Below are 13,815 nucleotides of genomic sequence, written 5' to 3'. Positions count from 1 at the left end.
AATCCTTATACCTTTGCAACACTTTTGAAACAATGCAAAAAACTTACATTTTTCTTGCATTTTTACTGATACCTAACTTTAATTTTCATCCAGTTTATCATTTTTAATGTCATACATACATACTATGACTATGTCAAACTTAGTGGGAATGAACATGTTGAAAATTTAACCCAAACTGTGGGCGAGTAGCTTTAAAGATTTACATAAAAATATACTAATAACTGTTAAAACTGACAATATGTAAAAAGAGGCTTTCAGTCTGGTACAATTTTTGCAGTGTACACATACAGTACAAAAACAATGATTTAAGATGGGGAAAATGTCTCGAGACACTAAAATAGAATACTGAGAATTCTTTGAATTTCAGGGGTAAGAAAGTTCATGGTTTTGACTAAAATGGTTGTTTCACATGGATATGAATTGGTGGATTTCAGCTTTGTAATAAATATAGAATGTACATTTTATTTGTTTGTGAGAATTTAATTTTGTGGATTGGAACAAGAAGAAAATCCACAAAAAGTAGTCCCTATGGAATACTGATATTTCACAAAATCAATTTCAAGTCTCTATGAATAAACATACTTACAGTAAACCATGAAAATGTTGCTTAAAATTAAACCTTTTAATGGTATTTGTAGTTTATTTCAAGTAAGTGGTGTGTCAAAAATTTCATTCAGTCAAGCCTTAATATATCAGTATAACCTAAAATCTATTCAAATTCTACAGTAAAATCAGAAATACGTTTTAACTAGTAAAAGGAAGTAAAACTAGGGAAAGGACAACCGTAAGCTAATTAGCTTTCTGTCCAATTCCCTTATCTCAGTTGTTGTATATTATTCATGTAATGACTTATAAATAAATAAAATATGTTTAAACCAACTAGTAAAGTGTTTTTTTACCTTCTCACAAAAACTCTCATTTTAGGTATTACTTTTAACAGAAAAATACAGCTTACCAAAGGATTTCACCTTGAGTAAAAAGACTGATGCTAAATTTTGCAAAATTCTAGTTGCAAAAATATATCCCCCACCACTGTATATGTATATAAAACAAGATAAAAGGATTGTGACAGATACCTGGTCCTGTTCTTCTTCTATCAATTTTCCAACTGTAGATGCTGCAACAGCATTAGCACTGTCTTCTGTCGCATCTCTTACAGACTGGTTTTCCGCACTTGGCTTCCTGCCAGGGGACTGGTCTCCAGAACTTGGCTTCCTGCCAGCTGACTGGTTCCCAGCATTTGATGTTCTGTTACCAGATTGGTTTCCAGCTTCTAGACCTGTATTTTTGTTTCCAGCTTCATAATATGTGTCAGCCTTTTGATCTGCAATTTGGTATTTTGTCTGAGTTTTTCCACAAACACCGCAAATTTTTGTTCCCGGTTCCATGAAAACAGTACAATATTCGCAAATTTCTGTCACATTATCTCCTCCTGGATATTCTTCACTTACTGTTGGCATATTTGGGTCAATTCGTTTTGGGTTATCAGATGTTTTAAAGCACATGGTGCATGCTTTGGTATCAAAATCATTTAAGAATGTGCAATGTTCACATTGCCACATAGGAAGATCATCAGAAGACTGACTTTTCTTGATCTTTGATCTGTTTTGAGCTACCACACCCTGCTGGAGGTCAGGTTCTGAGTTTCCTTTTTTAAAACCCATCATGTTTTCATAGAAGGCTTCCTTGCTTGCATTTTGGTCATTTGCTACTTTCGGTGGAAGTAAAACATTTTGGGCTGCAGAGGCTTGGTTTGCCATTCCAAGGTTATCATCCGGCACTTGAGGCCTTGGAGCATGTGGATTCTGGTCAAGGACAAGCATTTTCTTAATTTCTTCAGGTAATTCATCTCCAAAGCTATTCAATTTTAATGGAGGACAATTCTCATCTGCATATTTCTGTTCAGCTGGGGACTGTGCATTTTTCTGAAGTTGCTGTGGGCGATAAGTTGTTGTCACAGGACCAGCTGGTACTAAGCCAGTTGAATTAATCGGTCCAGAGGCGGTGGTAACTGGAACCATCTGTTCCACTGAAACAGGTGTTATGTACATATCAGAAGCAGAGCCAGCCGGTTGATTATTGTTACCCGTTTTGATCTGATTAAATCTTCGTTTCAGTGTCTCAACTTCATTCTCTCTTTTCTCCTTTTCCTCTCTTACTTCTTTACGAAGCTTTTCTGCGACCAGTTGCTCCAGCTCTGCCTGGTATTTCTGAAGCTCATTGATTTCCTGCAAATGCTTTCTCTTCTTCCTGTTTAAGTTTTTGTACTCCTCGTCTTGGAAGAAATTCGGATTCTGAAGGATAATTGCATTAATTTTCTCTTCCCATTCTTTAAGGTCATCTTTTAAGGTCATTATGCTAATTTCAAGTTTTGAATGTCGTCGCTCAATGTTATTGATGGCTTTTATACCTGGCAGAAGCTCAGACCCAGAACTTGTTGAGCTGGTACTGTTCAGGCTCACATTTGATGTTTCTGATGGCTCGGATACTTTGGGAGATGATATAGAATGTCGGACATTTTGAACCAAAACTGGAGCAGCAGACATTGCCTGTGAACTTGATGACCTTGGTAGTGTGGCTGACCTTGTATTTTCTGCCCTTTGGATATCTGGACCTGCTGAAGCAACAGGAGTCAAATACCCCTGCATTGACATCTGCTGGGGTTGTTGCTGCATGTAAACATTGGACATATACCCAACAGGATACTGTGCAACATGACCTTGAATCATCTGTGGTGTCATTGCATATGGAACGTGTTGACCATGTTGATAAATGCCACTGGACACAGGGTAGTGCATGGTTCCTGGCATATGGCCCATCATACTAGGTTGTGTATACATAAAGCTGCCTGGCATGGTTCCTGGCACATGTGAATTGAGATGTTCTGAGTTGGCAGGGCTGGGTAAAGCAACATTTGAACTCTGACCCAGTGTGTTGTACTGATCAGTTTTCATGTTATATTGAGTTTGAAGTACATCCCTGTTTGGTGAGCGCTGTTCCACTGGTGACTGATTCCTGAATGAGAAAAAAAGAATAATGGGCAATTGTTCCATGCATGTAGTCAATGCTACATGTCAAATATCTAAGCCCTAGGGCTTCTGGTTTTTGAGAAGAAGATTTATGAAGATTTTCCTATGTAAAATCAAGTGACCCCTCGGGCAGGGTCAATTTTGACCCTAGGGGTCATGATTTGAAAAATTTTTGTAGAGGTCCACTAGGCAATGCTACATGTGAAATGTCTAAGCTCTAGGCCTTCTGGTTTATTTTTAGAAAATTTTGAAGATTTTTCTATGTACAATCAAGTAACCCCATGGGGCGGGATCAATTTGACCCCGGAGGTCATGATTTGAACAAATTTTGTAGAAGTCTACTAGGCAATGTTACACTTCAAATATCTAAGATCTAGGCCTTCTAGTTTATTTTTAGAAAATTTTTGAAGATTTTCCTATGTAAAATCAAGTGACCCCTGGGGCGGGGTCATTTTGACCCCAGGGATCATTATTTGAACAAATTTTGTAGAGGTCCACTAGGCAATGCTACATGTGAAATATCTAAGCTCTAGGCCTTCTGGTTTATTTTTAGAAAATTTTTTGAAGATTTTCCTATGTAAAATAAAGTGACCCATGGGGCGAGGTCAATTTTGACCCCGGGGGTCATGATTTGAACAAATTTTCTAGAGGTCCACTACGCAATGCTACATGTGAAATATCTAAGCTCTAGGTCTTCTTGTTTATTTTTAGAAATTGTTTTAAGATTTTCCTATGTAAAATTAAGTGACCCCTGAGGCGGGGTCAATTTTGACCCCGGGTCATGATTTGAACAATTTTAGTAGAGGTCCACTAGTCAATGCTACATGTCAAATATCTAAGCCCTAGGGCTTCTGGTCTTTAAGAAGAAGATTTTTGAAGATTTTCCTATGTAAAATCAAGTGACCTCTGGGGCGGGGTCAATTTTGACCCCGGGGTCATGATTTGAACAAATTTGGTAGATGTCCACTAGGCAATGCTTCACACCAAATATCTAAGTTCTAGGGCTTCTGGATTTTGAGAAGAAGATTTTTAAAGTTTTTTCTTTCGGTTGCCATGGCAACCAGAGTTCTGCATGGAATTCAATTCTTTGAATAATTTTGAAAGGGGGCCACCCAAGGATCATTCCTGTGAAGTTTGGTGTAATTCTGCCCAGTGGTTTTCAAGAAGAAGATTTTTTTAGAAATTGTTGATGGACGACGGACTACGCACATCAAGCGGTCACAACAGCTCACCTTGTCACTTCGTGACAGGTGAGCTAAAAAGTAAACATCTGTTTTAAAATAAACCCTTGAACAAGCTTCGCAGCTAAATAGCCCAATACACCTTCAGCACACCTTTGAACGTAAAGGCTTGTGTTTAATTTTTTATTACAACAAGAGCTGCCGGAGGACAGCTACACTCGACTTTTCAACAGCCTTGTCAATTGAATGAATACAAAAGTTGCAAAAAGGGGCATAATTTTGTAAAATGCAAAGTAGAGTTATTGAACCTTTGCACTGCATGTCATATCATGACAGTGAACAAGTGTGTGAAGTTTCAATCATTTCAAACCTGTTCTTTGCAAGTAACTGCCAACTTCCCCACATGAACTTTCAGAGGTGGAAGGATGAATGATTTCAGACACAATGTCTTTTATCAAATCGTCACGGAGAACATATGCCCCACCCAGGGATCGAACTCGCAACCCTGCAATCCGTAGACCAACGTTCTTCCTACTGAGCTAAGGGGGCAAAAGATGCTTCATGATTCATAGGAACAACTAGACTACAGTCGACAACTCAAGATAAATAATCTATAGTGTAAATAAAACATGATATGCTTTACTATTTATAATAAACAGTTAACCCTCTATTCTAACTGATTACATTTTTTAAATTTTCAGTCTGTTTCTGATTGATACTCAAATATAATGTGCTTGCATCACCTATATGAACAGCTTAGAAAGTCTACAGTCAACTTACTCAAGTCTAGTGTAAGCAGCCAGCCAAGACACAGTCTGGTTGCTTAACGCAAATTAAAATTAGAACCAAATATAAATTTGGGAAATAAACTGACTGGCTGTTTAAGGCAAGAGGCTGATTAATACAGGTGGATGTTACGACAGTTTTGACTGTGAATAGCATACAAGAATATGTTACTATAAGACCACTTCCTTATGATCTAAACTGACAAAAAAATATTTACATCTGCTGCCTCTGGACTGGGCTCTGCAAACTGTATCCTGGCTGAGCCTGCCGGACTGGTTCTTGTGGTGGGTTCTGCATGCTGTATCCTGGCTGAGCCTGCCTGGCTTGTTCCTGCTGCATTGTGTACATAGGTACAGGAACACCTCCAGTTACACCTGTCAAAGTTGTCAAATAATATTTCTAATATATTGTTTGTTTCAAATTACCTGAATGACACAAGTTCTTTCTGTCATTCCTAGAATTGTTATCTCTTTCTCAATATGAAGCTATTGTCTCTAAGTTACTGATAGCTTCTTATTGTACAGCAGATATGTTTAGGCCAAAAATCAAACCTGTGTCCATAAAAAATTGACTATTTCTGCATAAAGAAAGTGATTAGACATATGAAATACACAACATATACACCACTTCTGCAGTTGGGATACTGAACAAGTTAAGACATGCAATATTACACCATGGGAACATCAGTGCATATTTCTCAATAAAAAAATAAAATAACTTTACTACATTTGCAATGAATGAATGATGTATAAATACAGTCACTCAAATTGCATCACACACCCATTTTGAAATTTTACACAGCAATATTGAGAAATACTCTGGTTCCATTGGAAGGATTTTTTATTGGGTTTATTGTTACACAGATACAACTGTAGTCATATGTCAACTTTACAGCCTTTGATGGTGGTGGATGACCCGAGGTGCCCCTTTGTTCATTATTTCCGGCATGGGTGGGCACCTGGATATAATCACCAACCTTTCAGGGGTAAGCTTATTGGCTTCCTCACATGAATATATTCTACACCACAAACAACTTTCGAACCCACTGAGGTGAGGGGCAAGTGATTTGATATCAGCCACCTTGACCACTCACCCAGGAAAGCTCCCTATGGGAGGAAATGAAGATTTTCAATGTGAATATAATAATACAAATGTACCTTGTATCCTGGGGTCAGCAGTTTGTTTACCCAGATCTGGTATGTGTGACATCTGCCTACTGTTATCTAAAGCCGGATGTAAATATTCTAGCTTGTGATTCTGGCGTTTTGGATGATTATGCCACTTTATGTCACAGCCCTTACACAGTTGTTTGTTATCACACACTTTACATATAACCACTGCATGGTTGTCCCCGCATATGTCACATGCTAAAAATACATCAAGACATACAAATGTGAGTTCTTCCTTTTTGATCAATTTGAGTTATTTGATAACTGAATAAATTTATCTTTACTTACATGTAGTTTAGCTGACAATGAAGTAATAAAAAATTAATTACATATAAGCTTCATTCAGATTTTTGGTGAAATTATAACAATAAAATAGTTAATACTGAACTAAAGGTTAAATACATCTATTTCTGATAGGTTTAACATCACATCAACATAATTTAGGTCACAATGGCTACTGTTTATGCTTTTGATGGAGGATGACCACAGGTGCTCCTCCAGTGTTTCAGACATGTGCCTGCATGTGAGCTGAACCTTCCATAAGCCAGCTAGACAACTAATGTACATCTCAAGTGAGGTTGCAAACCCAATCTGTGAGAAGCAAGTGATCTGAAGTCAACTCTGGCAAGGAGGCCCCTCAAAGGATCAATATAAGTACTATTGGTCTATACTGGTTCACCAGATCCAAAGTCATAAAATCAGTCTGGAGACCAATCTTGGAATGCCACAATTTCAGAAAGATTGATCAGAAACAACCAGTCTGATGCTGTTTATTGAAGACTGGTCTCCCAATTTCAGTTTCATAACCTAAGGATCCTCATTGGCCATAGCACAGTGAATAGATTCTCTGTACGCCTAACCGGAAGTCGCCAAAAACTAGGCGTTCAGAAATCAAAACAAAAATTTTTGCTGTCGCTGATGGCTTGGATTTTCATTGTTTATTTCGTTAATATTACATAAAGTAAGTGTATCTACATATTGTTTAAGAGCTACTGTTTACGTAGATACCAAACACGCCTATTAAAACTCTTAATATACTTCATTTCAAGTCAAATCACATGTGGGTATTTGTTCGATTTTGTAATGAAACTATCAATTCTTTGAAATACATGTATCTTGAGCTTTTGCAAAGAATTGAAACCTTTGCTACTTCGTAGATAAATATCTTAAGCATCGATAAATACTAGCATGGCTCTATGGTAACAAATGCGTTTTTAGGAAAATGTGTTTTTCTGAGACATATATGCCGATTACACTGTCCCACTAGTCGATACATTACTGGCCCACTAATCGCAATTTCTAAAATCTGGACTGAACGCTTAGTAGAAAAACTGTACGCCTATTCAAAACTTCTTTTCATTCATATATTTCAATAATTTGATTTTGTTTTATGACAACCGATAGTTAAAAAGTAATAGTTATACTTTCTTTCGTTTTCGTAACAGTCACGGACCAGTTTATATGTTATTACTGCAGTTTCGAATCCACTTTTCGTAAAGGTTTATGTTTATTAGTAAGTAATCATCAAATTAATTTAGTCTCGCACGGCTCAGCCACGCGACTAATTCAATTTGTAATGCGTACTAATAAACTCTAACATGCATAGTGTTTGAAATTATTTTTTGTAGTAATGACTGGATTCTTTACACATAAATCACTAACGCATCATTCATATAATCGTTAAGTGGCACAACTCAGTGTTTGATCCATTTCCGGCATCTCAGAGACTTATTCGGACTTTATGACGGGGACTTTATCATCATTCACAGAAGAAACAGCTGCCGTCGGCGCGGTTATTGGTAATTTCTGTTTATTTTAATATCCGGCTCCAAATCACCGCTGATATCAGTCAAAATCAAGCAGATCGAAGCTAATATCCAATTCTCTTTCATTTGCATTAATAATTATTGCAGTAATCGCTACAGAACAAACTGAAAATGACCTGGCTCCTAATGTTTACATCAGTTGTTCTACACGTATAACTAACCACTGTCTTGGAAGATAGATGAGCCAACTCGTTTTGGACACTTTGATTGTACAAAGTTTTAATGTAAACAGCGCGTTTGTCTGTTGGCGGAGCTTAAATTCAAAAAATAATTTCAAGTACAACACCTTGAGTGACCTTCACCTTGGGTATAACAGGCAGTCCCTACATAAAAAGGCTTTGTTGCACAATGTTTATGTGAAGTTACAGTAAGGTATAAGCAAAAGTAAAAAAAAAAGATGTGACAGAAAAAAGGTTGCCGAAAAGCTTAACTTTAACCGAAGCCGGGGCGAGTAGAATACTAGTAGCACCGCTATTCCCCGAATAGTCGAGCTAAAAATACAAAGAAAAAAAAAACAAAGTGTCCTGTCAAGCTGAGCGGAATAAATATATATTTTTCTCGTATGTTAACGGAAACTCGTATACAGATTCTATTTCTTGTCCAAGACAAGGACATCGTTGGTGAAACAGACCATTGTAAATACTGTTTCACTGTCGCAAGTAAAATACAATACAAAACTTATATTTATAAATTCAATAAGTACAGTGTATAGAGCCTACAAGCCCAAACACTTCGTCATTTCTTTATTGAATAGGCGTACAGTGTTTTGGCGAATAGTGGAACAGTTTTATATAAAGTTTTGCGACTAGGCAGTCAGTGCATAATTCAGATGCATGTTGAATTAAACAATATTTAAACTATTCAGGATTGTAAATTCATATTTATAGGTATAAACTCATTTACATGGATTTATAATTTAACATTCAGAAGCGGTTCTGTCACGTATTTCACTCGCAGTTCCTAAATAATGGGCATTTTTAGCCTGAATGCATCGTCTTTTGCTTTGACCTGCTGGGTTTTGGGTGAAAATACGTTTTAATTTCATGTGATAATGTCTATTTAACGGCAGTTTGTTGCAGAGACATTTATCATACATTGAAAAATATATACAACAAGAATATTTATTTCAAATAGCCACAGAAAAAACATAAAAATACTCACTACCGAGAGCTTCCAAAAATTTGAAAAGCGAAAGTGAACGCTTAAGTTATTTGCGACTTCCGTTTGGGCGTACAGAGAGTCTATACACTGTGCATAGGAAATGTTGAAAGTATTCAGTCTGTTAGGCTTGTATGAAATTGAATTACAAAAAAAATCAATGTTTTTTTGTTGTTTAACTTTCTGTGTAATCCTCACATGACAGAAATCCATCATGATACCTCAAAGGACAAAATATTTGATATTTTGCAGCACTTGCAAGAGGATGATATTGCACTATTGCTTAAGCACTTGAAGCTAACCAATTCAAATTTAATTAATACAGTAAGTTTACATATTCAAAAAATAACTTTCGAGACAACCTTTAACTGACAAATGAAATACACAAGTGTTATAACATAAATAAATTTTGGACAAAAAAATCAATTCCAAAAACCATTAATGTACTTAATGGTTAACAGTTAGGGCAGTCTTTATATTCTCACATCATTCCAAGCGACAAATAAGCAAAAATTTGTCCAGTGCTAACAAAACTGATTTCACAGTATAACAGCTACAGGACGACTTACGATACATACCGATACTAGGTGTCTTGGTCTCAACTTCATACTTTTCTTTTGGTATTTCAACTTCCTGTAAACATGCAATATATTTGGATAATTTTCTAAGTATAAAATAGAGGCTATGAAGGATGATTTAACTGAAAATGAGGGAGTATAGGGGAGACAGCACTCTCAACTTTTTCAATGTTGGATATTGAAACACTAGGGACATCAGTGGAGAGATTAATGCTGCAAATAAGGATGGTGATGTTAGACAACAGTTAAGATTTGAGTCAAACCTCAGTAATCTGAGTGATAACAGGGCCAGAGTGAAAGTGTATAAAACAAGAGGACCATGATGGTCCTGAATCGCTCACCTATCCCCACATGACCCAGTGTTGAACTGAGTATGACGTCATTATTTCTATTATTTGACATAGTGACCTAGTTTTTGAGCACATGTGACCTAGATATCATCAAGATAAAAAATTCTGACCAATTTTCATGAAGATCCATTGAAAAATATGGCCTCTAGAGAGGTCACAAGGTTTTTCTATTATTTGACCTAATGGCCTAGTTTTTGAAGGCACGTGACCACTTTTAAACTTGACCTAGATATCATCAAGGTGAACATTCTCACCAATTTTCATGAAGATCTCGTGAAAAATATGGCCTCTAGAGAGGTCACAAGGTTTTTCTATTTTTCGACCTACTGACCTAGTTTTTGACCGCACATGACCCAGTTGCAAACCTGACCTAGATATCATCAAGCTGAACATTCTCACCAATTTTCATGAAGATCCGTTGAGAAATATGGCCTCTAGAGAGGTCACAAGGTATTTTCTATTTTTAGACCTACTGACCTAGTTTTTAACCCCACATGACCCAGTTTCGAACTTGACTTAGATATCATCAAGGTGAACATTCTGACCAATAATCATGAAGATCTCATGAAAAATATGGCCTCTAAAGAGGTCACAAGGTTTTTTTTATTTTTAGATCTACTGACCTAGTTTTTAACCCCACGTGACCCAGTTTCGAACTTGACCTAGATATCTTCAAGGTAAACACTCTGACCAATTTTCATGAAGATCCATTGAAAAATATCACCTCTAGAGAGGTCACAAGGTTTTCCTATTTTTAGACCTACTGACCTAGTTTTTGACCGCACGTGACCCAGTTTCGAACTTGACCTAGATATCATCAAGGTGAACATTCTGACCAATTTTCATGAAGATCCATTGAGAAATATGGCCTCTAGAGAGGTCACAAGGTTTTTCTATTTTTAGACCTACTGACCTAGTTTTTGACCCCACATGACCCAGTTTCGAACTTGACCTAGATATCATAAAGGTGAACATTCTGACCAATATTCATGAAGATCTCATGAAAAATATGGCCTCTAAAAAGGTCACAAGGTTTTTCTATTTTTAGACCTACTGACCTAGTTTTTGACCACACGTGACCCAGTTTCGAACTTGACCTAGATATCATCAAGGTGAACATTCTGACCAGTTTTCATGAAGATCCATTGAGAAATATGGTCTCTAGAGAGGTCACAAGGTCTTTCTATTTTTAGATCTACTGACCTAGTTTTTGAACCCACATGACCCAGTTTCGAACTTGACCTAGATATCATCAAGGTGAACATTCTGACCAATATTCATGAAGATCTCATGAAAAATATGGCCTCTAGAGAGGTCACAAGGTTTTTCTATTTTTAGATCTACTGACCTAGTTTTTAACCCCACGTGACCCAGTTTCGAACTTGACCTAGATATCATCAAGGTGACTTTCTGACCAATTTTCATGAAGATCCACTGAGAAATATGGCCTCTAGAGAGGTCACAAGGTTTTTCTATTTTTAGACCTAATGACCTAGTTTTTGACCCTACGTGACCCAGTTTCGAACTTGACCTAGATATCATCAAGGTAAACATTCTGACCAATATTCATGAAGATCTCATGAAAACTATGGCCTCTAGAGAGGTCACAAGGTTTTTCTATTTTTAGACCTACTGACCTAGTTTTTGAACCCACGTGACCCAGTTTCGAACTTGACCTAGATATCATCAAGGTGAACGTTCTGACCAATTTTCATGAAGATCTTATGAAATATATGGCCTATAGAGAGGTCACAAGGTTTTTCTATTTTTAGACCTACTGACCTAGTTTTTGATGGCACGTGACCCAGTTTCGAACTTGACCTAGATATCATCAAGATGAACATTCTGACCAACTTTCATAAAGATCCCATGAAAAATGTGACCTCTAGAGTGGTCACAAGCAAAAGTTTACGGACGCACGATGGACGACGGACACCGCGCGATCACAAAAGCTCACCTTGTCACTTTGTGACAGGTGAGCTAAAAAACTGGAATTCTTCAGAATAAGGAACATAATTCACTATTGATGTACCTTGTGTCATATGATATGGCTGTTGATATGGAACAACTATTTCAAGCTTCTACCCTTACCTATTATCTTTTGAATCAAATCCATTAAGTAATAATCTAGATAAAGTGAAAGTGCACCACAACTCTAACCTGAAATTCTAAGTATAAAGGCAGTATAATTCAAGAAATATTTCAGCCAGAGTTACAGACCTTGTGTTGTATGATGTGGGTAATGATGTGAAGCAATAATTTTAGGTTTCAAACTTTCAATCAAATCCATTCAGTAATAACAGAGATATAGTGAAAGTGCAGCAGAATTAACCTGAAATTCTAAGTCAGTATATAATTTTTGAAATATTGGTGTCAGAGTAATGGACCTTGTTTCATGTGATGTGGTTTGATTCAATCAGTTAGTAATAACAGAGATACAGTAATAGTGCATCAAACTAACATGATATTCTAAGTTAAAAGGGCAGGGAATAATTTATAAAAATATTGTTGCCAGAGTTACAGCCCTTGTGTCATGATAAAACTCGTATGATGTGGGTGATGATGAGGAATACCTAATTCTGACACAAATCTGTCAGGTAATAGCATAGACAAACAGAAAGTGCATCAAAACTTCAACGAAGGTGAGGATGCAGACACTGGCTCCGTGGCAAGTAGGATAGCACCCCATACACTTCCTAGATCAACTGAAAATCCAGTCTTCAGTAGTAAAGAAGGTAAAGATCTACCTAAGATAATACAACAACAATTCATGCATTCCTTATATGTTTTATACAGTACAACCTCTATACAGCAAACACTGCTAAGATGCACTAAACTGTGTTTGTTGTACAGAGGGTCTTGAATTTGAGAGATTCATTTCCGAAGAATTGTGCATGATATTTTCACTTACTTCCTGTAAACAGAGGTTATAATGCACACTTACTTCCTGTAACCAGAGGTTATAATGCACACTAAGTCACTTACTTCCTGTTAACAGAGGTTATAATGCACACTTACTTCCTGTTAACAGAGCTTTTAATGCACACTTTTCTTGCTGTTAACAGAGCTAATAATGCACACTTACTTGTTGTTAACAGAAATTACAGTGCATCCTAACTTGCTGTCAAGATTACAGTGCACCCTAACTGGCTGTTAACAAAGCTTATAATGCAAACTGCTGTTACAGCTAATAATGGACACTTGCTGTTAACAGAGCTTATAATGCACCCTTACTTGTTATTAACAAAAGCCATAATACACACTTACTTCCTGTTAAACGAGGTAATCATGCACCCTTACTTGTTATTAACAAAAGCCATAATACACACTTACTTCCTGTTAAACGAGGTTATTATGCACCCTTACTTGTTGTTAACAAAAGCCATAATACACACTTACTTCCTGTTAAACGAGGTTATTATGCACCCTTACTTGTTAACAAAAGCCATAATACACACTTACTTCCTGTTAAACGAGGTTATTATGCACCCTTACTTGTTGTTAACAAAAGCCATAATACACACTTACTTCCTGTTAAACGAGGTTATTATGCACCCTTACTTGTTAACAAAAGCCATAATACACACTTACTTCCTGTTAAACGAGGTTATTATGCACCCTTACTTGTTAACAAAAGCCATAATAACACACCTTACTTATCTTGTTGTTAAAACAAGTGTTAAAATTAATGCACCCTTACTTGTTGTTAACAAAAGCCATAATACACACTTACTTCCT

General features: G+C 36.7%; 1 protein-coding gene across 2 annotated transcripts in view; it reads right to left on the bottom strand.

Moving 5' to 3' along the window:
- Positions 1 to 13,815, bottom strand: part of LOC123548578 (uncharacterized) — an 80,579-nt gene that overhangs the window by 53,423 nt on the left and 13,341 nt on the right. For both annotated transcript variants that reach the window (XM_053546139.1, XM_053546140.1), the window contains exons 6-9: positions 9,728 to 9,782; positions 6,154 to 6,363; positions 5,214 to 5,370; positions 1,077 to 3,015 (exon numbers count right to left, since the gene is read on the bottom strand). In XM_053546139.1, coding sequence (XP_053402114.1) covers positions 1,077 to 3,015; positions 5,214 to 5,370; positions 6,154 to 6,363; positions 9,728 to 9,782 — 2,361 coding nt within the window. The remainder of the gene's footprint in view (positions 1 to 1,076; positions 3,016 to 5,213; positions 5,371 to 6,153; positions 6,364 to 9,727; positions 9,783 to 13,815) is intronic.

Source organism: Mercenaria mercenaria, chromosome 6, assembly GCF_021730395.1.
Source record: "Mercenaria mercenaria strain notata chromosome 6, MADL_Memer_1, whole genome shotgun sequence".
NCBI classification, from domain to species: Eukaryota; Metazoa; Mollusca; class Bivalvia; order Venerida; family Veneridae; genus Mercenaria; species Mercenaria mercenaria.
This window is presented reverse-complemented; position numbering and strand designations above follow the sequence as displayed.